Here is a 25,625-nt window from a genome sequence, read left to right as displayed (position 1 = left end):
AGATATAAGACTTCAATAAATCTAAAACCATTGAATTGGCAATCTCAGATTGCCCGTCAGTCTGCGGGTGGAAAGATGACGAGAACTGCAACCTCGCGCCAATGTTCTCCAAACATGCCTTCCAAAACAAACTCGTACATCTGGGGGTCCCTGTCGGAGACAATCGTCTCGGGCATGCCATGTAATCTGAAAATCTGGGCCACAAACACTCGCTAAGTGATGCGGCTTGACTATTTTCTTCACTGGAATGAAATGAGCCTGCTTGCTAAATCTGTCAATAACAATCCAGATACCATTGTGACCACTCTATGTTCTTGGGAGATCAAAAATGAAATCCATTGCAATACTTTCCCAGGGGCGGGTGGGTAAAGGCTGTAACAATCCCTGTGCTTTATGCCTGTCAAACTTGACCTTCTGGCATACCAAGCAACTACGCACAAACTCGTCCACATCCTTCTTGAGTCTCGGCCAAAAGAAGTATCTCTCTACCCCTTTCATGGTGGTAGCAATGCCGTGGTGACCCATAAAAGGCGAACAGTGACATTCAGTCATAACCTTCAGTCATAACCTTTTCCCTCAATGGCTGTGTAACGCACAACATGGTTTTCCTCATCAAGTAGCCATCCGGAATGGAATATCCCGCTACTGTCTCCCCATCCCGTATCCGTGTGAAAACGTCAGCAAAATCTGTATCCGTGGCTTACTGGTCGACCATATCCGATAGCTGCTTCTCTGACAGAAAGTAGCATAAACTCTGATGGTTTGTAAAGAGAATAAAATCCGCTCCGAGTAGGTAGTGCCGCCACTGAGTAAGAGCATGGATAACCGCCAAAAGCTCTTTCTCATAAATCTGTGTTGTCAATTTTGGCCTTGAGAACAATCGGCTCTCGTAAGCAATGACGTGGCCTTCTTGCATTAAGACCGAACCCAAACTACGACCACAAGCATCACAATATACTTCAAATGACTTCTGCAAGTCTGGCAAAGTCAAAACTGGTCCCGTAGTCAATTTCTCTTTCAATGTCTGAAAGGCAGTCACCTTTGTGGGTCCCCACGAGAAAGGGACTCCTTTCTATATTAAGATATGCAAAGGGGAAGCAACCTCTGCAAACTTTCGAATGAACCACCTGTAGTACAAACACAATCCCAAGAATCTTCTCACTTCATGGACATTCTTCAAATCGGGCCAATCATGGATAGTCTCCATCTTGGCCGGATCCATCTGCACTCCTACTCTGCTGACACAATGTGTCCCAAAAAGTGTATCTCTGGTAGGAAAAATTCACTTTTCTTCACATTAATCACTAACTTGTGATCTCGTAATGCTTGAAAGACTTGAAGCAGATGATCTCTATGTTCTGCCTCATCCTTGGAAAAAACAATGATATCGTCAAAGAAAGTGCCAACAAATAGCCTGTACTCTCGAAAAATCTTATCTATCATTTGGTTAAATGTCGCAGGAGCATTAATTAGGCCAAACGGCATCACAAAAAACTCAAATAAACACCAAAAGTCATCAGAAAGGCCGTCTTGTAGACGTCTTCCGGTGCGATTCGGATCTGATGATATCCACTTTTCAAGTCGATTGTGCTAAAGCACGAGGATCCTTGAAGTCGGTCAAGTATATCATTGGTTCTAGGAATCGGAAATCTGTTTTTGATGGTAATTTTGTTGAGAGCTCTATAATCGATGCACATTCTCCAAGATCCGTCTTTTTTCAAAACCAACAACACTGGAGAGCAATACGGTGAAGTACTAGGCTGTATAAGACCCTTTTCCAAGAGGTCTTTCACTTGGTTCATAATCTCTTCGTTCTGGGCTCGGCTCACACGGTAAGCTGGCCGGTTTGGTGGTGTGCTTCCAGGTATTAGATCAATAGGATGATCTTCAGGACGAGCGGGTGATAACTCGCTTGGCAGGCCCTGTGAGAAGCAATCGGCATGAGAGTGGAGAAAATTTGGCGTTCTTTATCAAGTTCAGACATATTTTTCCTATCCTCATCACTCAACTCTTTCATAAAGATCGAGTAAACAAACAGACTGGATTTCATAACTTTGAAAATGGCCGAAGCCGATACAATAGAGACAGACTCGCCCTTAAGTTTAATATCAAGTACAATGGTTCTGCCCTTCTCTGTGGTCAATGCCGCTTTCCTCGCCCGATAGTCAACCCCGGCGTTGGTTCTTGTGGTACCAAGGAATTTCCAAGAGAACATCACAACCTTCCAAAGGCATTATATAAAAGTCCTCATGTCCCAAATACCCCTGACAATGCAACCGAAGTTTTCCAATGACAGGTGTAATGACTACGTCCCTGTCGGGTGCCGCTAGAACCTCTACAAGTGGTCCCATCCGATCGAGAGTGATCTTGAACCGCGCCGCCAATTCCGATGAAATGAAGTTGGCCTTGGCTCCTCCATCAAAGAAGATCAGGGCTTCTTGGTCTTTCACTTTGCCCCAAGCTCGGCAAAGTTCTGTACTCTCGTCCATCGTGCTGGGATTAGTATCCACGGAATCTGAAACGAGTCCTGTTTTCATCTTGCCTTTTCTTCCGCGTTGCTCTCGAACTCTCAGGCCTTTCGTCGTCTTTGTCGTTCTGTTCTTTCTGTGCCTTTTTAGGGCACTTCGCGGAGATATGTCTAGTTTCCCCGCATCCAAAGCACTTTCTTTCCTTGATGTAGCGAGCTCTCTCCTGAGGAGTAAGCTTGGGTCGTGCATCTTTCTTTTCTGGGTTGCTTTTCCTCTTTCTACTTTCATTTGTCGAAGTCTGTTCGGCTCTTTGTGTCATGATCTCATCGGTGGGGTAGGTCAAACTGCTAGAGTAAATGGCGAAACCCCGTTGCGCATGACTCATCAACTCCTGAATAGAAGCTGACTATTGCTCCAAGCAGTGATCTCGGATCTTTGTAGGAAGATCCAAGGTAAACCGCTCAATCTGTTTCCTGAACGAGATCTTCTTAAATGAAGAGGCGGGTAGAAAAGAGCTCCAGAATCTCTCGCAATAAGCGTCCACTATATCCTTCTGGGTCATCGGAAGATGGTTCCAAGCAGTTTGTATATCGCGTTCATACTCTTAAGTCAGCTAAGAAGAAATAAAAAGCCTCTTGAATTTCAACCATTTAACTGGCGCAGTCTTGTTTAATAGAAGCGTGGACCACCAAGTTCGAGCATTCCCCTTAAAGTAAGAGGCAGTTCTCCGAATCTTAGAGTGCTCTGAGTACACCCTCCCACGAAAGCGATGTCAAACTGCTCTACAAAAGACAAAGCCTTCGAAGCATCTCTATAATCAGAAAACGTGTCAAATTTAATTGACTGTCCACCTTCCTTAAACTCTCGGACTTTCTTGCTTTTGTCTTCTAGAAAGTCATACTGGTTGGCTTTGTAAAAATTCTCTGCTTTGCATAAAAGCTGCTGTCATCAAAGTCCGAACTATCTGCAGACGAGTCCTGTGTACAACTGTCAACCACGGAGCGAGATTTAGACTTCTTTGCCTTTTTCTTGCCCTTTCCGAAGCGTTGCTTTTTGCTTCGCTTTTTGCCTTTTGCCTTTTTTGTCTTCTTTGCTCGAGTCAGCTGAGCTAGAAGAACTGCCAGAAGAAGAAGAAGAAGAAGAGAACTGGGTACTCCTTCAAATCGAACACGCTTCTTCTGTTTCTTTGCCTTTTCAAAAGTAGACTGACGACCCAAATAACCTGGGAAGTCAGTGCCTTTCTTCTGCTTTTTGTTGTGCTTTTTAACTTTGTTTGGCGCGTCAAAAAGATGAGCAATTTGTGCATCAACCACCTCTTCTAATTCTTTCTCTGTATACCTCTTGGGAGTAGGAGATTTCTCGAGAGCGGGTTTTCGGGGTGGTTTTGTGGTTTTCTGCCACTGCGTGTGCACCTCATTGAAAGAAGTCTGGCTCATATATTTTGCAAATTTCGGGTCCTTTGCAAAATTAAGCATCATCTTTGTTGCATCGCGAATCAATTGACGACGCTCCATCTCCTGACGCTCCGCCTGAGTAGGCCGGGGCGGGCCATACTTCTTGCTTGAATCTTGGTTATGATCCCTTCCCGCATCTCCGGATGCAGAGGGAGTCGACTAATCTTTGCCTGAAGCCATAGGTGCCGTGGAAAAAATTTAGGGATCTGATTTCCCGTGGAAGAGAAATCGGCCATGCTCTGATACTACTGTAATAGACTTGGACACTCCAAGTCGAGAATCTACCGTTAACACCACAAAAGAATCACTTCAAAATAGTTCACAGTTCACAATTGAGTCGACACTGGCCCGACGGAGTTCCGTGCCTAGAGATATTGGCCCCAAAGACTGGTGCCCCTTTTGGTATTTCTTTTTGTATTAATCTGTGTTCAAAGTACAAGAGTGCAGGTAGGCGCTCACACTCAGACTCTGCGTCCAGATGCTCTGAGTTATGAGAGGCCCTGCTTGCTTATTTAAAGAGTACAAGGGATGCTAAAAGTAGAGCCCCAAAAGTTGCCCATAAAAAGCTGCCCCAAAAATAGGCCTACAACTTTAAAGCATCTTTTAAAATTAAAGCTCTTTCTCTCTCTCAAGCTTGCATAGAGAAAATAAAGCAAGACTTAAGAAAAAACTGCCAACGTAAGTTTTTCAGCCCTGTTGCGTAAAATAAAGCAACCCAAAAATTGCGTAGCCTTTGTACGCTGCTACCTACGTCAGCACCTGCCTGCTGGTTTGCTTTCCGGAAATCGTGGAATCCGTACAGCCTGGCCACGTGGAAGCCCTGCCGTACACAGCCAGCCACATCAGCAGTGCCACGTCAGCAATTTGGTGTGTGTGTGGGTCTAGCGGGCAGCCAGGCGGGTATGTGTGTGTACCGGCAGCAGCCACGTCACCCATTTGTGACATACCCAATGGATGATATTCTCTCGAGATGACGAGAGGCCATTGCTTCTCCTCTCAGGACGGGAAGAAAGCTGAAAGGAATGACAAGTGCAGAAAAGTGGAAACTGTATTCGCAGAAAGAGCTAGAGAGATCTCTTGATGACAAGAAGATGAATCATTAATGAAAGGCTTGAAGCACTCTGGGAAGAAGACGAAATTGGCGCATTTCCCTGGTTATTTGGGTCAGAAGTCGACTTTTAGGTGAAAGAAAACTTGTTCCAAAAGTTTTAGGCCCAAAAATTACCAAAAAGCAGCTAGCATTATATTTGGAATTCCATACAGTATGCCACGTCAGCATGTCAGTGCGAAAAGCGAAAATCCGTACTGCTGGTCCACATGGCATGTCAACGTGAATTTCGGGTGTCCTACAGTTGACACATCAGCATGCCGTACAGCGTGTCACACCATCTGTTGCCGTAGTGTCCTGTCCGTACAGAGTGTCCACGTTATCCTTGTGGGCAGCACTGCCACGTCATCATTTTGTGACACTGCTTCTTTTGCTTCTTCCACGACTTGTGCTTTGCCTTTGGAATCTCTAGGATTCTTTGGATTCTTTGCATTATCTTTGAAGAAACATCGGTTGGGTGCATGTCCCTTCTTGTTGCAATGTGGGCACCGAAAGCAATCTTGTGATTTGTGGTTGCTTTTGTCACAATGTGAGCAATTTTTACCATTCACAACAAATGCATTACTTTGAGACCTTGTGTAAGTGCCAATTCTTTTTTCTTCCTCTAGAAGTGAATTGATGACAGCTTCAAGTGCGGGAATGGGTTCTTTCTCCTTGAGCACAGCTACAATGTTATCAAAGCTTCTTGGTAGGGCTTTGAGAAGCATGGCAATTTTATCCTCATATGGAGCTTGTACCTCGGCATAGACAAGTTGAGTTGAAATACTCTTAAGTTTGTTGACAAGGCTAGCAACATTATCTTGCTCTTGCATAGTGATACCATAAAGTTGAATTTTGAGTGCTTATCTCGAGCACCAAAACGACGCTCTAGGGTTTGCCAAGTGTGAAGCGCGGATGTAGCGTCATCTATGTGGTGAATGAAGTCGTCTTCATGTCACGAAGTCATGACGTAGCATGACCACCCGGGACAGAAGCTGATGACGTGGCGGACAGTACAGACAGTTGTATGAAACTTCACAAATTGTGATGACATGCTGATGTGCCAGCAATACAGATTTCCACGTTTTGCGTTGTGCCAGATGGCAGGGTGTACGGATTTCCACGATTCATGTTGGCTGCATTTTGGGCTAGTAGCTTTTGAGTTTGCAAGCTTTTCATGTAATAGCTTTTGAGTTTGATCGCCAAGGGCCTTTAAATAATAACCCAAGGCCACTCTTTCCCTCAGTTAGCTGACGAGCTTCTGAGTAGAGATGGCCCATGGGAGTTGTAACTTTGCTCAAGCATTAATATAAAAATAAATACCGAAAGGGGCGTCATATTTTGGGGCCAATACCTCTGGGCACGGAACTACGCCGGGTTGTGTCGACGCTATTTTAAATTGTGATAAAGTTGTGAAGTATTTTGTAGGTCCTAGTGGCGGGCACCTCCCATTGCGACCATCAGAGTCCTATATGATATCCAATCCCGTTGCTCCCCTCACTGATTATAGAAGCCCTCGCCTGACAGTGTCCGTTTTGGGTCGGCAATTCTCAGGAGTGATAGTGGATGGTGGATCTGGCATCAACCTGATGCCTGAGTTCACTATGTTTAGCTCTAGGTCTACAGCCTACTAGCTCTGCTCCCTTCACAGCTACATTGGCTGACCAACGGACAGTTTACCCAGTGGGCATAGTGGACAATGTGCCTCTGCAGGTACAAGATTTTACTTTTAACTTGGATTTGTTGTGGTTCGTCTTCCCGAGGTTGAGGGCGGATTTCCCTTGCTCATCGGTAGACCATGGCTGCGACACACTAAATCACTTCATGATCGGGGAAACGATGCCATGTGGATACATACTCCTGGCTCCCCGATGCAACCCATTTGCCTAGAAGGAGGCATGGATCTCGTCGTGCAACATAGTTCTTTGTCCCTAGAAACGAGCCTTGAATTGGAACAGCCTACTCCACCTAACGGGTCAGACGAGGATCTGTTGGAGTGGTTGGACGCTACCAAATCTATGCCTTGTTATGGAGTCTCTATTCAAGCTTTGCCTGAGGGTACACCCTCTTCCAATGTTTGCAAGTAACAAAACCCAATCAGCCACCTGAGTCAGCTCAAAGGGTGGAGGTCACAGAAGCTACTCCTGATGCGCCCTTGGTGGAAGCCTTTGAATTTGATGAGCCTATGAAGAATCATAGAAGCGGGAAGAAATCTCCTCTACAGGAGTTCACCACCCCTCAAACATCAACCCCATTGGTGTCTGCTTCTCCAACCAGAACAAAGCTATCCTCTGTGACTAGCGAACTCCCTTCACAGAGCCCGTCTTGCTTGATGAATTCCCTGCTCATTATAGGTGTCTGCTCCCTCCTCGCCCCTATCCCCTCAACCCTACCCTACCCTTCCCCTCCCCAACTCGCCCAACCCTCTCCAAACTCGCCCCTCCCCCTCCCCAACTCGTCCCCCTTCCCCTCCCCAACTCGCCCAACCCTCTCCAAACTCGCCCCTCCACCTCCCCAACTCGTCCCCCCGTTCCCCCCAACTCCTCCCCCTTCAGCTCCCAAACTCGCCCCTCCCCCTCCCCAACTCGTCCCCCTATCCCCTTCCCAACTCGCCCAACCCCCTCCCCAATTCGTCCCCCCCCCCCCCCCCCCCCCCCCCCACCCACCCCTCGCCCCTACCCTCCCCCTAGTACCAGCCCTCACCCCGCTCACCAGCCGTCGCCCCCCCTACCCACCCCTTGCCCCTACCTAGTCTCCCCCCCCCCACCCCCCCCCCCCCCCCACCCCACCCCCCACCCACCCCCTATCCACCTCTTGCCCCCTACCCACTTGGTCTCGCTCTCACCTACCCTCGCCCCTGCCCACCCTCCCCCCCCCCCCCCCCCCCCCCCCCCCCCCCCCCCCCCCCAAGCACCTCTCTGTGTATTACTTCTCCGGGCAAGCAGGTTCGGTTATCCCTAGGTGGCTTTCCTTCTATCGGATGCTTGTTGTAAGTCTAGCTATTGTTGGTCGTATCTCTTGGGTGGCTAGATTGTGGGCAAGGCCTTTTGCTGCTCTAAAGTGAGAGCTCGCACAAATGCTAAATCAAAGAGGTTAGATTGATTCGACAATACGCATTACATTGATCATGTACATTTTGAGCTCTTCCGGATTAGTAGAATCTTGGGCCTATCCCCTCTCCCCTCCCCTACCTACTCCTTCCCGTCTAGCCACCTGCAACTAACTGCAAATTCCTCCACTTCGGGTGCTTTGTGGGCTTTGTTAATCTTGGAAGTCTTTAGTCTTCTGTTGTCGCTTTTTGGTCAGCGTACCTCATTGCGCTCATGTCATTACTTCAATATATCTTGCAAATATCAACATTGCTTCATTGTTACTTTGTCTTGGGAACTCAAAATCTTCTCAAACATCACCCTCTTCAGTCAGAGTGTACTGTGTTTTTTTTTTTTGGTGTTTCACTATTCTCTCTAGTTTCACTGGTCCTCTCACCGAGACTGCGAGCGATCTTGTGGCGGGCAACCTGTAGCAGGCTACAGTGTCACTTTCATAGGACACACAGCTAGTACAGTTGGTCTGGTCTGGTTCACATGGACGGACTCTTTGGGCTGGGCAGTGACACGTGGGAGGGATACGGACGGTGGTCTAGTGGGCATCATGGCCAGGTCACCACCATCACTCAGTTTGGAGATAGACTTAGATGGCTGACATTTATGAGCCATTGGTGGCTCTTTATGGTGTCTTTATGGTGGGACATATGAGTAGTGGGTCAGCATTATCATCTCCTTCATATATGGTCCAGCGTCGTCGTCTAGTGTAGCGAGACTGTACACACAGCACGTTTGCACCATCCTTGCACATCTGAGCCTCGACACCCCCATTGTACCTGTGAGTTCTAGGCTGGAGCTGAGTGTGCTGCCACACCAGAGTTTGTATCGGTTCCTTGAGATAGTCGAGCCCATATGTTTTGGTCTGTTGCTGTGTCTCTGTGTTGATCAGCTGTTATCTATTGTTGCTTTGTTTTCATACTGTTTTGAGTGAGATGTCATGCACATTGCACTGAGGAGCACCCACTGTAGAGAGCACGACACACTATCCGTGCTACACTTTTGGAAATCAATTGCTTTTAAGTTTGAAAGATTATGGGGCTCTGCTTTGGGCATCCTTTCAAGAATAATAAGCCCAAGGGCCTCACTTCTCAGGCCATCTGGACGCAGAGACTGAGAGCGAGCACCCGTGGGCTCTTTGAACTTTGCACACAGATTAATAAATAAAAAAATACCGAAAGTGGCGCCAGTCTTTGGGGCCAATACCTCTTGGCACGGAACTTCGCCGGGCCGTGTCGTCTCTTGTGAACTATTTTGAAGTAAATCTCTGTTGTGTTGCGGTAGAATCTTGACTTTGGGGTGTCCAAGTTTGTTACATTCAGTACCAAGCATTTACACCAAGTACCCATCAGCATGTCAGCATTTAGGACCATTGTATCGGCATTGTGCAAGTAAATAAAGCAAGTACTTGCTCTAGCAACAGAGCAAGGGGGCTCTTGAGGGTGGTTGGGACCCAACATGTAGTGTATCAGATTCACCAGTTGTAAACCCTTTTGTCTCATAGGTCACTTTGGCCTTCTGAAGACGTTAATATATCATTTCATTTCTCTTTCTGTCTCTCTCCTTCATTGTGTTCAGTTCAGTTTCTCTTTTCTAGTGAAGTAAAGTAACCTTGTGTTTGTATGGAGTACTAGATCCGAGCTCAAACCTTAAACACTCCTGCTGCACCTGACATTGGTATCAGAGCTCTGTGCGTGCTTCGGCTTCGCGAACTCAAGGGCAGAACCATCAAGAACGCAAGTAGAACCAAGAACCCAAAGAACCTCTGTCAGCTTTTTTGCCCCAAAGAAGCTTCGTGTCTTAACCCCAGAGTTATTAGCCACTCCCACCCTTAGTCCATCGCGCATTGAGCGTGCTCGTGTCTTCATTGCTATGCCTTTGAACAAACATCGACATCGGATACACAAAAATCTTGATCTTGCATACCAAGATTTGCTTGCCTTGTATGCGGATATGGAAGGAATTGGAGAAAGGATCCCTAACCCTCTTTTGTATTTGCATTTGCATGTAGCATGCATCCACTTCTGTCGACATGGAACCATTGGAAATACCTCCGAGCACCCTTACCTTTCATCGTCACCCGCAATGTTTTCATGACAAGACTATTCGAATTGAATTACTTGCTCGCAAGGCAGAGTCAGCATCAAGGCTAGTATTTTGCGACAGTAGTAAGGCTGCTTAGTAACTCGTATGGTCGGTGTTTACATCGTTGCAGTACCTACATCTGCAGTATCCACAAGTTTGGAGAAGTTTTCAACAGCTTATGCATCCACAAGTATCAGAAGCACTCATCATCAGAAGTCCAGGAAGTATCCATAAGTAGAAGTTCGGAAGTTGTGTCTCCTCTTTAACAAGGGGGGATGTCACGTGTGCATTACACTTGAGCCACGTGGACAAGCTACTGCTACAGTCGTAGTTTAGCTTATGATCTATGCTGGCGCTTTCTGAGCCTCCAGTACGATGTACATGTTCAGGCAGGTTGTAGTTGCATACCCTCTCTTGCACAGTATCCGCTCGGCATATAGGCATAGGAACAGTCTCTTAAGTCAACTTATTAATAAGTGACCCAAGCATTATTTTTAACAGCGTGGAGGCTAAATAAGTGACTGCTCGACCCAGCACTAAACTCATATATACGTGACCTTAAGGGTCACCTCTCAAGGCAAGAAGTAGTACTCTCAGCACCATACCCAGTACCTGCAGCATCAGTAACCAGCGTTTCAGCACTTGCCAAGGCCAGCAGCAGAATGATTCAGCCTTCAAGTCTCAGCACCAGCGTTTGACAACCTCAGCACCAGCGTTTTTCGGCTAGCATCGCCAGCAATTTCAGCCAGTATCGTCAAGGATTTCAGCCCCAGTCATCAGCGTTTTCAGCCCTTTGTCTTCAGCATTTTTAGCCATAGCAGATTTAAGCCTTCGTCACCAAGCAGAGCACCTTAGTGTTTTCAGACTTCAATCTGTAGCCTCTCAAGTACCATCAGTACCAAGCATATACACCAAGTACCCATCAGCATGTGAGCATTTAGGACCATTGTATGAACATTGTGCAAGTAAATAAAGCAAGTACTTGCTCTAGCCTCTGGCAACAGAGCAAGGGGCCCCTTGAAGGTGGTTGGGACTCGACATGCAGTGTCGTCTCTCTTTTCAAGTGAATTAAAGTAACCTTGTGTTTGTGCGGAGTACTAGATCCGAGCTAAAACCTTAAACACGCCTGTTGCACCTTACAAGAAGTGCTGGATTGATGAAGTATGGTGCATGAGTACATAGAGCCAGTGTCTACTGAAGAAGGTTTTTGTTCTTTGGGTGTTTTTGCAGGTGTAGAGAGCGATTACAATTCTTTCAAGAGGGGGACTGTCACAAAGTGATGATGTGGCATGCCCTAGTGGAAGAAAAATGGCCAAGCGGACAACCTAGAAGATGGACTGAGGGGCCTACCAACCTAAAGAATTGATGAAGCACCGGTCGAGGAGCCTAAAACCCTAAAAATCCCAAAGCTTGACCCTTGGAGCTGGATTTCCGTATTTCGTGTTGACATGCTGACGTGGAAACTTGTACGGATGTTGACGTGGCAGAGTTGTACGGAATTTCCGTGGATTGCGTTGGCTATGCAACGTGGTAGATTGTACGGATTTTTGCAAATTTTGCTGGCAAATTTTGGCAGTTTCCAATGCTAGCTTTTTGGAGCACATGCTTTTGGGGTTTAGTGCTTTTGAATAAAGTGCTTTTGGGCTCTGCTTTTGGGCAACCCTTGTACTCTTTATAAGAGCCCTTGGGGCCTCACTCTGGAAAGCATCTGAATGCAGAGTCCGAGAGCAAAGGACCCTCTGGAATTGTACTGTTGCGACTCATAATAATAAAAGAAATACCGGAAGGGATGCCAGTCTTTGCGGGAGTGCGTCTAGGCGTGGAACTTTATCGTGCCATTTCGACTCTCTCTCTCTCCAAAAGAATACAACCACGTGTGGCTCTAGTACAGTGTTAGGAGAACATAAAGATAAAAATAAATGAGGGTACCTAGAGTGGGTAGGTATGCAAGCCTAACCTATATCCTCATCTTCATCAATGTCCTCATCACATAATACATCAACTCAAAATATATGGGGAGGGGATACAATCACATGAGAGCTAATGAGGTGCACAACGGGGGAAGTAGACAATGGTGAAAGATCATCCCATGAGCTCTTTCATGGGTCTGTACAATATGGCCTCAATGTCCTCTATGGTTAGCTCTCTGGGGGGGGGAGGGCGTGCTCGATGTCGCTCAATGATGCTCCGTAGCCTCAGATGTAGACCTCGTCTACGGTGTGAAGATCCTCGCATCCTTGGCATCGTGAATGGCCAGCCACTCGTTGGCCAAGCTATATGTATCTATACTTGAGCATGAGTTGAGTAGATGGGCAGAGAGATAGGGTGTACGAGCTTCAGGGTATGCTGGATTCAAGAGGGGATTCTCTACATTTGATCATATCTTCACGCTTAGAGCGATCATTAAGGAGGGTAAAGCACATGGGATAAGGATTTATTGTAGCTTTGTGGATTTCCGCAAAGCCTTTGAGACAGTCCCGAGAGCCAAGTTGATACATCGACTACATGACTCGGGAGTCCCACAGGAGCTTGTACGGGGTATCATGGTAGTATATGAGATAGTTATAGGGAGAGTACAGACAACAGAGTTTCTTTCAGACCCTGTTCACTCTACTATTGGGGTGAAGCAGGGATGCCCACTTTCTTCAACTTTGTTTGGATTGTATATTGATGAGATTGTTGACTATATTGAGATTGTAGGGGATAGAGAAGCATAGTTGTTAGGTACATGGATACCTCTATTGCTTTATGAAAATGATATGGTGCTTATTTCAGACTCTCCAGAGGGTATGCAAAGACATCTAGATGCGTTAAATGCTTATGCACATGACAATGGGCTCTCCATCAACCTTGGCAAAACTAAAGTGACGGTTTCAATACTACAATGCAGTGGGTCAGGAGATCAGCACCTATTTTTACATATGGATAGGAGATAGTAGAATATGTAAACTCTTACACATATCTTGGTGTTGTATTTAGTGGACCTACTTTCTTTATGAGAGGTGCTTCAGGGGCGAGATTGACGAGGGGATATGCAGCATTGGGAGGACTAGAGAGGATATGTTCACATGTGCAGTTTCAGGAGCCACGCAGTAAGCTGTGGCTACTTGACACATTGGTCACTTCCATCATGCTTTATGGAGTGCAGATATGGGGGCCTAGCCTGAATCATCATAGTAGATTAGGGTGCACATATGATGGATGGAGATCCATGGAGAGACCTCTCGTATCCATGATCTCCAGGCTGATCCGGATGAAAGCCTCAGTGCCACATGAGATTATCAGAGCTGAGATGAGTGCACCACCAATTGTAGTGGAGGCTCTTGCTAAATCATTGTCTTTCATTCATAGTACATGGGAGCTACCACGCAACAGATATGCACGACTAGCACTTGAGTCATTGCGACAATTGGCCAGTGAGGGTGATACTTCATGTTGGTTTGCATATTTATCATCTTGGTTTGAGCTACATGGATTTAATATGGATAGGCTGCCCCCTTTTCAGTATTCCCTGGATGTACCCTCCCTCACCCTCACACATTCAGAGCATAGCAGGATTATCAGACATGATGAATAGCCAGCGAAAGTGGCCTTGTATCTCATAGTATACCGAACAATGACATATGTGATGTAACTTTGTCTCTGGCTCTATATGACAACTTGCAAATCCCGGCCTCTGTTGGTACTCTCCTAAATTTGCCAGTGTCAATCTCTAGCTGATGCGACAATGTGCGCATCTGACCACAATCATTATCTCTTATGCACTTCTACACCTAATCCACACTCTACTATCCACTTCACACGAGAACTAGCACCTATATACTAAGCAGAGGTTCATGGGCCTTTGTCGGCTCGATCCATCTGCACCATTGTTCACACTTACCTCCCAAATCTCATTTGTCTTACACACATCAGTCCTTAGCTCCTTTCCACACACGAATCACACCAGACATAACCCCCCCTCCCCAAGGTCTATGCCACACAACCATTGGTTTGATGATGAGTGCAGAGGGCTTTACCGCACCCTACAAGCTTAGAGAACTCTTGGGAAGATTACATACCAGGAGGCCAGACAACACATTGAGAATCTCACCCGCAGCAAGCGGTGAGCTTTCAAGGGGGCAGAGGAGCTTGAGCTTTACCACGTATTCATGGGAATGGATAGTGCGACAACATGGCGAGATCTTTGAGAGCCCCGCCCAACCACACCCATAGAGGACCCACAGACATGGCATGATTATCAAAGAGGTCGTATGAACCTGTGGGCAGCCTCCGATCCCAGAGCCACTCGAGCCATGACCTGCCATCTCCACTTTCTTCACCACAGATATGGTAACACTAGCCATTCGCCGACTACGGTACCACAAATCTGCTTACCACACAAGACTATAGAGTGAGCACCTCGTTTACACAGCCGACACCATAGCTGCGTTGATTGCACACCTAGGGTTATGGCGGAGGGCTTCACAGAGGAGTGGACTAGACACACTATTGCTTATCCATAAGTCTGGCGACACCTTGGACCAAGGAAATTACAGGACCGTGATGATTGGCCACACCATGGTCAAATTTTACAGAGCAGTACTTGAGGCAGAGCTCAGCTCATATGTAGAGAGGGAGGTCATGCAGGTTTCATACGTGTTTTCTCTACTATAGATCACATCTTCGTTCTTTGCTGCCTCATTGATGGGGCAAAAGCGCGGAAGAAAAGACTACACTGTTGCTTTGTGGACTTCCGCAAAGCATGTACAATTCCAGGGAGAGACTTTTTTAGCACCTCCAGAGCTTGGGCGTACCTTCAGAGATGACTTGCGTTATATTTGCTTTATATGAGCAGGTGACAGGGAGAGTACGATACCTCAGAGGCTATCATACCCTATAACTAGCACCATTGGTGTGAAGCGAGGATGCCCACTCTCCCCGACCCTCTTCGGGATCTACGTTGATGAGATATTACATACTGCGAGCTTGCAGACCTTGGAGTATCCCAATACATATCATGCTTTATGCTGACGACATTGTTTTGATCTCTGAATCATAGGACGGCTTATGACACCTAGAGGCTCTTGACGACTTCTGTACACAGAGGATTGACAGTGAGCCTTTCATACTTTGTTCTTTGAATCATAGGATGGCTTATGACACCTAGAGGCTCTTGACGACTTCTGTACACAGAGAGGGCTGACAGTGAGCCTTTCATACTTCCAGGGAAATCTTTATGGCTGTAGGCGGACAGGTAGATGTGGTGGAGTCTTAGTCACCTTTGCCAGCCCACCTGGATGCTGCACCATGGCAAAGGCGGCCATGATAGAGAGTTGTCATCAAACACACTTTTAGGAGCCCCGCACCAAGGGGTGGCTCTTCGACACTTTGGTCACCCTAGCTTTGATGTATGTTGCAACAATATGGGCTCCTGGACTATCAACCACCTCATGGACACAGATTGAGAGACCACATATGTATGATATCACGTTTGTTCCACAACAAGCCCTCAATACTACACGACATTATTAGAGTAGAATTAGCCACTACACCTATGCTAGTTGAGGCTATTTTCTAGACAGTTTGCCTTGTTCAAAGAATGAGAGAGATGCAATCAAATAGACTAATACACAATCTTGGAGGCCTTTAGACAGATTTCAGAGTTAGGTGAGCACGAGTCTTGGTACTCACAGGTGAGAGAGTGGTTCGGAGCACGTGGACTAAACATGGATAGATTAGCACCCTTCAGTATGATCGGGACTCACCTCTCATCTAGCTCTCATACAATAAGAGGAACACAATACTCAGACAAGATCTATGGCAGCTCTACATCAAAGAGACATGGATCGCACCCAGACAGCATCTTCTCTTGAAGTTGCCGTACTACAGTGAGCACTTCTTGACCATCCTAGACGAGGAGTTAATTCAAAGAACACGCTACATGGACACATTTATGCCACATAGCTCACGGGTGGTAATTGGTCAGCTCCAACTATCATCACACTGGCTAGAGATTAGAGATAGAAAGAGCTGCCCACACCCCTCGAGCTGAGAGGTTTTGCCAGCTTTGCACAAAGAGGGTGATTGAGGACAAGGAGCACTTTGTCTGCAGATGTAGAGCATATGAGAGCATCAAAGACAGATATGAGGCTAGTTTCACAGGACAGCCCACCATACAACACATCATGGAGTCCAGAGATTGGCCGTTTTTTAGTGGAGATGCATAGACATAGAGAGACTGTTGGCACATGTAGCGGCACCAGAGGGTGGCAGACTTCTTTCAATGCCACCCTTCACACAAACACAAAGAGGGGTCACTCTACAGCAGGCTGCGACGGTCAGAGCTAGGAGACTTCCGGGAGCTCCAGGATACACGACTCTGAGACTGCATCGTACGGAGATCCAGATTCGCCACCACCAGGCAGCCCAGCAAAGATTTTCTCTAATGCTGGCAGACGCGGCACACTTCATGATTGTACCTCCGTGAGCATATAGATGTGCACCCATACCCCCTAGAGATACCACCACCACCGCCGCGCCCCCCCCCAACACACACACACACACCATATACCATGTAAATTTGCATCCTAACCTCCCATGGATCACCCCACCCCTTTCCACAGGACCATGTTTTGTTACTTTGTACTTTTGTCCTTTCCTGATGGAAGACACACATGTACATTTGACTTGTCTCATAGGCCGACTTCAGCCTCTAATATATGAAAAAAGATCTTTCTTTCTTCTTCTCTTCTCTCTCTCTCTCTCTCTCTCTCTCTCTCTCTCTATATATATATATATATATATATATATATATTTCTCCAACATACTTATTTGTCTTTCACCATTCTAGTTATCCACATACTTAGATGTCTTTCACCGTTCTAGTTGGAGGCACTCGTTGGTAAGCGCAAGAAAAGTCAAATCATCCATAATGGTAAACTAGGGTAGAGTAAGCATTTTGTTAAGTATTGTAAGCCAGAGCAAAGGTAGACATAGAAAATCTTTCTTTTAGAATTTAGTAGTATCTGACCTAGGTAGTATAATGGCCATTTTAAGGTAGCTAGAGCACTGGATTTGCTTGCAGATGTTATGATAAAAGCATCCATGTGGACATAGATAGAAATGCATGTGAATAAGGTCAAAGTCATGTTGGCAACTTTTAGTGCATGTGGATGTCTGAGTATGATCAAATCCATATCATTGCTTAAGGTTATGTAGTATTGAATTGTTTGCGCTTTTGTGTAAGGAAAGATGTGAGCAACTGAAAAATTTGTGTGTATTGGATCTTTTACAATTGAAAGCATGCCTTCTAGGCCATGTTACTAAAAGAAACCCTGGATGGCTTTGTGAGCATAGATGGGCTCAAATGTGAATAAGACAATCTTTGAGGAACACATTCAAAAGGCTGTAAGGAAATGGCACAAGCGAGCCAAGGCAAGGATCCAGACTGCAGCACAAGACATTGGTGAAGGTAGCTCTTCAAGGTCCTCACATGCATGACAAGCTATGGAGGACAACCCTTCTCAAGAGGATGCTTGTTCTATTGAAATGGTTGTTTATAGCCTCTAGATTTGAGAAAGCACCCTCAATTCTGATCGAGCTGTTTTCCGACGCCAAGGGCAAGGCTACAAAACCATATTTAAACCTTGCCATCCACACACAGCAGGGAGTTATGGGGGAAGCACTACCTGCAAGAAAAGCATGTGTAACAGATTCTTGCAAAAACTTTCAACATATTGTTTTTGTACAATAATAGCCTTTGTAAATTGAAAAGCATTCTTTACGCCGCCGCCCAGAATAAGCCAGACATTTTGCAAACAGTGATTTGATCTCCATTTTTGAAAAGGCTGTAGTGGCAATGCTGGGTCGTGGCTCATATTGCCGGGTCTAGCCTTTCTATAGCATCACCTAGCTTTTGGCATAATGATGTGCATCCATCCATCAATATAGATGGCCACCTCAAGCTTGGTTGGAAGGTTTTTTTGCATGCAATTTCCCTTCTAAAAACGACCCTTGGGATCGACGGCAATAAACACAAAGCCAACCATCTTTTGGCATGCTTTAGCCTTGTTGGTTTGTGCACTAGATGCCCACCTTTGGATAGTTGGTAAGCTACCTAATAGAAAGGAGGGCACATCTTTTCGTGGTGAACTATGATCGTGGCACATTCAATTTATGATCGTGTGTGCCTGGTATTGTAGGTGTACTATAATGACTAATATTTAACATGCATAATGAACCAGATAGAGAAGATCAGTCGATAATATTGTTTATGGTATGTGTGGCCATGATATGGTAGTGAAATGCACAAATAAACTTACTACTTTTCCCCCCCCTCAAGATGTTTTATCATCGGCTCGTGGATATGCCCTTCATTCTAGGGCAAGCATTCTATTTCTAGTAGCACACTCAACAATACTACTTCCTTGAATGTGTGCTTTTAAGCTTCTCCATTTGCATTTGTGCAACCCTAAATTCAACAACTGGTATCAAAGAAGACTTTGGCATCCTTGACAACCTAGTAGCACCTTGGCTCACTTTCTAGATTGAGGTGATAGTTTGTGAGCGTCCGCATAGATTTAGGGCTTTGAATTGGACTCATTTTGACTCTTGTTTTTATTACGGGTAGTATGGTTGCAAGTTTTTGACAATGCAAATTCCTTTAAAAGAGGCACTTTGTAATCTACTATGAGTTGTACGATATACTACTAGCTTGCACAAATTCTTTCTTAACATAGGCAACTTTTGCATTAGGTGTAGTCATTGGCCATGGTCGACAACAATGATGTAAAATTGGATGGCGACAATTGTCCATACTGTACGCTTACATGACGTAACATGTTTGCTTTTTGTTGGCGTATGGAACAGTGTGCTTGATTGCAATGTATGGCAATTCTCTTTGGATAGAGCTTGTGGATGTTGGTGTAAGTTGTAGTGGTTCTCTTGCTAGAGTGTTTTTTTCGTGGTTGACAAATAACTTTTGGATGCTAGAGATGCACAAGTCATGCATTGATTGGACTCATTGTTAAGCATTCCATCACTTTACACGTTCGTTAGCGAAAACAACAAAAGAAGCATTGTCTAGCTCCTTTGTATGTGGGACGTAGTTAGGCGAGCATTGTGTACATGTATAAGAAGTTAGAAGCAAAGATTATGCAGGAGGAGAATGGTATAGTTGTATTCTTTGGGGAGATTGAAGCTCTTAAGGAGCAATTGATTATTGTTGCAGGTGAGGTTATTGATGACTCTCTTGTGTGTATAGTTCTCGATGCATACCAGATTCTTATGAGACTTTTGTCTCCAATTGGAGACTTGTAATAACAAAGACCATACCTAATGCTTTAAAGCTTGATGGTTTTATCTCTATGTTGTATAAGCCTCATCCTAGAAAAAAAGGGGGACTAATAAGTAGTGTGTTGTTGAACGAACATGTGGCTACTCAAAAAAGTACTAATGTCACCATAAGCATTGCTCTTTGTTCGAGTGACAACCCTGTGACTGCTCATTTGAAAAATAACAATAAGTTTGAGAAGTCTAGTGATCAAGGCAAGAAGAAGTTGAAATATGATCATTGTTTAAATCACGTCATTAGGAGTTCCTCCAAGTTTAAGGCTAAAGAGGCTTCTATGGTGTGAAAACACAGCACCAGCTCATTACGTTTGTATTGCAAAAGATAATATCTCTACAAGGTGGCTGTTGGGTCCATCCTAAACAAGCTATACACCATTTTTCTTCCGTTGGTACAATATAGTACTAGGTTGCATACACACCTTGTTAGGCTTAGGGTAAGATCAGGCGGCAAGCCAAGGGCCAGGATGGACATATGGTCAAGGGAGCTCTATATATAGGGCATGGTCATATGGAGAGTTGCATGCCCCAGTTCTCTCATACATTGGTATGAGAGTTGGGGGACAAGAGAGCTATGTGGGAGGGGTTCTCTCATACATTGGTATGAGAGTTGGGGGACAAGAGAGCTATGTAGGAGGGGAAAATTGCCTTGCACGGCTTTGCATGTTCTCTCTCTCTCTCTCTCTCTCTCTCTCTCTCTCTCGTCGTCAAACCGCCATGGCATGGGCATGGCCCCTTGGTTCGAGCAAGAAGGGCGGGCACGCCGTTTGAAGACAGGAAGAAGAGCAGATCAACTTGCACCGAATCGTGCACGGTTGGGCTCGTTTGGAGCGCAAGGAGGTGAGTAACACTTTTCGCTTCTTGCAATGCCTCTCTTGAGCACGCTATGCTGCGCAGTACAAGAAGCTGCTTGCAGCGCTTGCCGCCGTTGCCATAATCTGTGCAACGACGATGTTTTCAATTTTTTTTCCAATCCAGGCCACTCATGTCAAATTCGCTAAGGGGGTACAAGGGAGCGTGCCCACCCTGGACACACCCCTCCTTCATCGAAACGCCAACAACATGCGACGCAAGGGAGGTTGGCAAGGCCGACACGGAATGGCAATTACAAAAAATTGATACATCAATTTTTTGCAAGTTTTGATAACCTATGACCCTCGATGGACAAGCATGGATTGCAGCAAAGGAGTGACGGTCTACCGGATTCAACCCAACAATGAATTCAAAAGGAATTCAAGTCAAATCCCATGAGCAAGTACAAAGAGCTGCAAGGGCTAGTTTTGCTCAAATTTTTATGCTGCATGCAATGGCTGAGCAAAGGCAAAATACAAAGATTGATTACCTCAATTTCTTTAAAGTTTGTCTCAACTTTCATTATGGCGCACATAATCAAGCATTGCCTAGTGAAGGACGACCCAATTGGTCGACATGGTCGCAGATAAGTAGGTTTATTCTTGTTAAGCTTGATCTTAATTGTGTTTTGCAAAAATACTCTATGAATTTTACAACGATAGCATGGCTATCTTTACAAGCAATCTTGACATTTTCAAAACATGGTCATGTCTTTTTGACCCAGTTTGCATACATGCAAGGCATGTGTTTATGTTACCCAAAGTGAGCTATAACGTCAGAGCTTATGCTCAACTATGACATGCAAAAGAACGGATGGCTAGCAATAAAAGCAAGTCAAACATGACTGAGACGACTTGTTCCACAAAGGCAATCGGCAAGGTCAATCATTAATTTTAACTATAGTAAACCAGATACATGCAAGGCCTGTGGTTTGTAAGGTGAAGATTCTCGATAGGACCGACGACTTGTTACAGGGGTTTCTCTATTTTTGTGTTTTGGATTTGCATTTTTGCTAGGACACGGTTCCTAGATAAAGTTTTCCAGAGTTTTCGTCGATTGAGACAAATCTATATGGTCAATGACAATAGTAATCAAGCCAAGCAGGTACGAGCTACATACCTTGCAAGTATTCTTTTGCTTTTCACTATGTACAATTCAACAAGGTCAAAAATCAAATGTACATCACAGTACATGTTTGATCTACAAAGCACAACTCCATCAATTTAGTTGGCCATTGATTTTGTTGTCAAGTCTCTCTTTGATATGTCCTCTTTGTGCTCCCAAGCGGAGGGGAAAAACAAGGCTTTCATGAGCACGTCTCCATGCATTGGGTGCATACTCAATCCATAGTCATTATAACTTTATAATCATGCCACCAAATATCTAGACTTTCAAGGCCAAGGGTAGAGGTTACAAACAATCTATAAGTACCTTAAATTTTAATTTCAATTTTGAACTTATTCACTTTTGCAAGATTTCTACAATGCCAACTTGACAAGCAAACGTTGCTTCGGTCAGGTAGAAATTGGCAATAAGATACACTTTGATAGCTAAACTTCATGAGCTATCAATTTCAAGATTGGAAAATCTAAGGATTCTCAATAAATTGTATGCTTCGGCAAGGCCGGTTTTCTTTACGAAAGCTTGACAAGGTCGACACTTTTTGCTTTGATTGACACGTGTGTCACCAGTGGTACCCGTTAGCTATGAGCACTCATGGTGCATTCTGTTTCATGTTTTTGATGAACTTATACGAAGGAAGGCTTCACTTAGGGCATCTTCTTGGAAAGAAGTTTCCAAAGTTTGGAATATGTTATTAGCATACAAACTTCAAGAATCTTGGCATCATGTCTATTTGATTTTTCTCTTTGAGGTCGTTATGACCCAAGCCATGATGGCATGTAGGGTACATCCGATAGCTCTAAATTTCTCAATCTTAGATTGGTATCAGAGCTAGGTTAAAGCGACAACCACTCGTTTCACAAGAGCGACAAGGTTAGTAAATTTCAAGTTATACTTGTTTCTCCTATAATTTAACCTTTCATTTGAAAAAGATTTCTTTACTGTGAAAAGCAAAGTGCTCTGCCAGACTTCATGTGAAGGAAGGATTCTCTTATGTGCCAAGGTAAGGATAATGGTCACAGTTTGAGTTTGGCAACGACGCAGTGTGATGTATCTATGTCAGTGTAATCGTGCAAGGCACGTATACCATGGTTTCATATGGTTGAGACTGTCATTGAAGCCAAGGGCTTATTATTCTATTTTTTTGATATGTATGCATGGCGTACTAGTAAGATGGACGTAAGATACCCCATTATTGTATACACTTCTGCAATACCATCAGCTACTCTATCCAAGAAGAATCGAGGTTGGTAGATGGGCTTTCGATCATTGTACATGTACACAGTGGTGAGAACTTTACATCATTGGCTCTATGCACAAGGTGCAACCAATCCCAATGACGGATTTTATAAGTAGCAAGTAGACATGACCTAACTATCAAGCAACTGATTCATGGCACCACATGAATAGATTAAGAGAGCCTCCATGTAGGTAATCTCTTGTGTAAACACCTAAAAAAATCTAGTATGACTATTTTCTTTGGAGGATTTGACATCTTTTTCCTCTATTCATGGAGGGGAGAGAATCAAGATTCTGTCACGACTTAGTTATGAATAAGATTCCAACTGAAGAAGATATGTTGCTTAGTTGCAACACGGATTAGGAGTGGCATTTTCAGAGGTATGACTCCGCTAATACACAATCAATCCATAGGTGTTGAGAGTCATGATTCGAGCTTAGCACAGTTGTACTTTCAAGAAAAGAAGTCCGCAATCTATCAAGGCGTAGTGGACAAACTCAACACTATAATGGATAAACACAAAGCTAACCAAGGGGTTTGGATTGCAAAGGCAACACCCAGAGTTACCTGTTTCTCTTGTTTGTTTTTTCTAATTGTTTCTTTTAGGTTTGCAAATGTGCACGTGACTATGGATCAACGAACATTCTGTTCAACCTCCATATATGCATATGTTTTGGTTTTAGTCCCTTTTGAATATGCTTGCTTGACTTTTTCAAGTCGGATGAATAAGATTAAATGTTTTTATCCATTTCGCTCTTCAGAGACATGACAAGTTCATGTAAGAGCAAAGCATTTTTGGGCCGCAGTGTCCCAAATATATTTTTATATTATGCAGTTATGGACCTATATGTAGGGTTTTCTTTGGCACATGTGTCACATAGGATACAACATGGTCTAGGAACAAGGAGTTCGGTTTAGCCAGTGTGGAGCAAGGTTAATATTAGAGTCCCTCTCACTCACGCTGTAGAGTGTTTGCAGTTACCTCTACGCACAAGTACGTCTTGTACTTGAAGGACGTTCTTTGTACGAAAATCCTTATCCGAAACATATTCCATATTTGGAGAATACGGGTCTCTGAGAACCACATTGACGTCCCCTGTTTCAATTATATGTCGCGACAAAGTCCCTAAGTACTCGCCAAATCCATTTTATAGACCATTTTGAGCACGTAGTATCAGGAACAATTTTAGTGGCCAAAAATTATCAAACACTTACAACGACTTGTTAAGGTTACAAGTGCTTCTAAACAACATTAACAGATGGTTGTTTATGTACATAGCAAGGCTATGTGTTGTTAATGAAAATGTTTCATTCTTTATAACTAGAAGTGACTTATGTTTTACATTCTATTATGGTTCAAAAGTTTCAGCAAGGCTTACAAATAATTGCAATAGAAAGTATTTAATTTCTTTTCAAAACTATTTACACTTCTCTTTCATGTGTGCTATGAGCATCATATTCACCATAAGTATTGGCAAGTATGATAATGGATATGCAAGATAGAACCAAGTGCTCTGTAGTTGCTGAGAATATGGTGTTCAGATACCATATTGTGAAGCAAAACTTGTAATGGTCTTTCCCTACAGAAGATGGAAGCTGACAATGGGAGAATGAGAGGCACTAGACTCTGATATTGCTACTAGAGATTCACTTGAACTGTAAATACGCCTCCACAACAATGTAGTGCACGAAATCTTAGTGAATAACGACGAGCACCTTTGTCATCTTCTCGAGTATCTTAATCTCAAATATACCTTGCCCAAGAAGTTTCTCTTTGTAATCAACAAAAATATTGTTCATTCTAGAAAAGAGAAGAGCTTTTTATGTGAGAACATTGAGTTTTTGTGATGTATTTTTCTAAAAACACAGATTTTGCTCCTATAATACATATGGTGTTTTGAATCTTGTCTCTGTGCTTACTTGTTCATTCTCAAATTGTTCAAGATTTTGATTGAAATGTGCAATTTCTTTGATTTGGAGTGCAAATGCTTTCAATGTTGGTGTCTTTCAATGCTTTGTCGTGTGTGATTTTGTTTAAAATTATAGTTTTAAGTTAATTTGACGTTAATTTTAAGTGCTTTTTAAAAAGTGACCTTGGGTATAGAAGTGACTTTCTAAGTTTTAAACTTCATTTTTCACAATCACAAAACTCTAGCTCTAAGCTCTCTTCTCATCTACTTTGCGAATGAACCCATGGCAACGTCTTCTGATGCACTTCTCACACAACTAGAAAAGGTAGGACTTGCGGATCGAGCACATGAACTAGTCAGTGTGTTTGAGGGGGCGATCGACATGCAAGCCACTGTCAACCTGCATAGAGAGGCATTCCAAAGCTTTTTTGACGAGGGATCCGATATGGAGTGGTTGCCAGTGGATTTATTAAAACACCTCTATGGGGAAAAAAATATATTACTTTCGCTTGTTGAGGTTTAATTATTAAAGGGCTCACTGAAAGGGACTGCAGGATAGAGGATGAGGATGACCTCATAGACTTGGGCATGGGGTGCATAAGCACCCAATTCATTTCTTGGGACATGGTTCTGGTCTTACTTGTGCTTGAGGACATGGAGAATAAAAAATCAAAAGAAAAGCCAGCCAAAAACCATTTGTGACCATTGTGGAGGAATCAAATGAAGTCATCAAAGAGGTTGATGAGCAAGTTGAAGCATCTATGTCACTCGTCCTCTTACAAGAGCCGAGCTCCAATGAGAAGGAAGATCAGATGATAGAGGGAGATGATGTGTTGGAGGAAGTCTGTGACCTCCAAATTCTCACTTTGCATGCAGTGGTGGTAAATGGTCATCACTTTATGTTCCTTGACGACATTGCCAAAACACTAGGACTCAGAGCTATTAGTACTTGCTATCTATACTAGCATGAAGGATC

At 44.3% G+C, this 25,625-nt stretch overlaps 1 protein-coding gene across 1 annotated transcript in view; it reads left to right on the top strand.

Moving 5' to 3' along the window:
• The window catches only part of LOC147432351 (MLO-like protein 9), a 69,422-nt gene extending 51,024 nt beyond the window's left edge, over positions 1-18,398 (top strand). The window contains exon 15 of the mRNA XM_086491564.1: positions 17,534-18,398. Coding sequence (XP_086347690.1) covers positions 17,534-17,677 — 144 coding nt within the window. The 3' untranslated portion in view covers positions 17,678-18,398. The remainder of the gene's footprint in view (positions 1-17,533) is intronic.
• Positions 18,399-25,625: the final 7,227 nt, after the last annotated feature.

Source organism: Adiantum capillus-veneris, chromosome 20 (genome assembly GCF_014529385.1).
Source record: "Adiantum capillus-veneris isolate H3 chromosome 20, ASM1452938v2, whole genome shotgun sequence".
In the NCBI taxonomy this organism is placed as follows: Eukaryota; Viridiplantae; Streptophyta; class Polypodiopsida; order Polypodiales; family Pteridaceae; genus Adiantum; species Adiantum capillus-veneris.
This window is presented reverse-complemented; position numbering and strand designations above follow the sequence as displayed.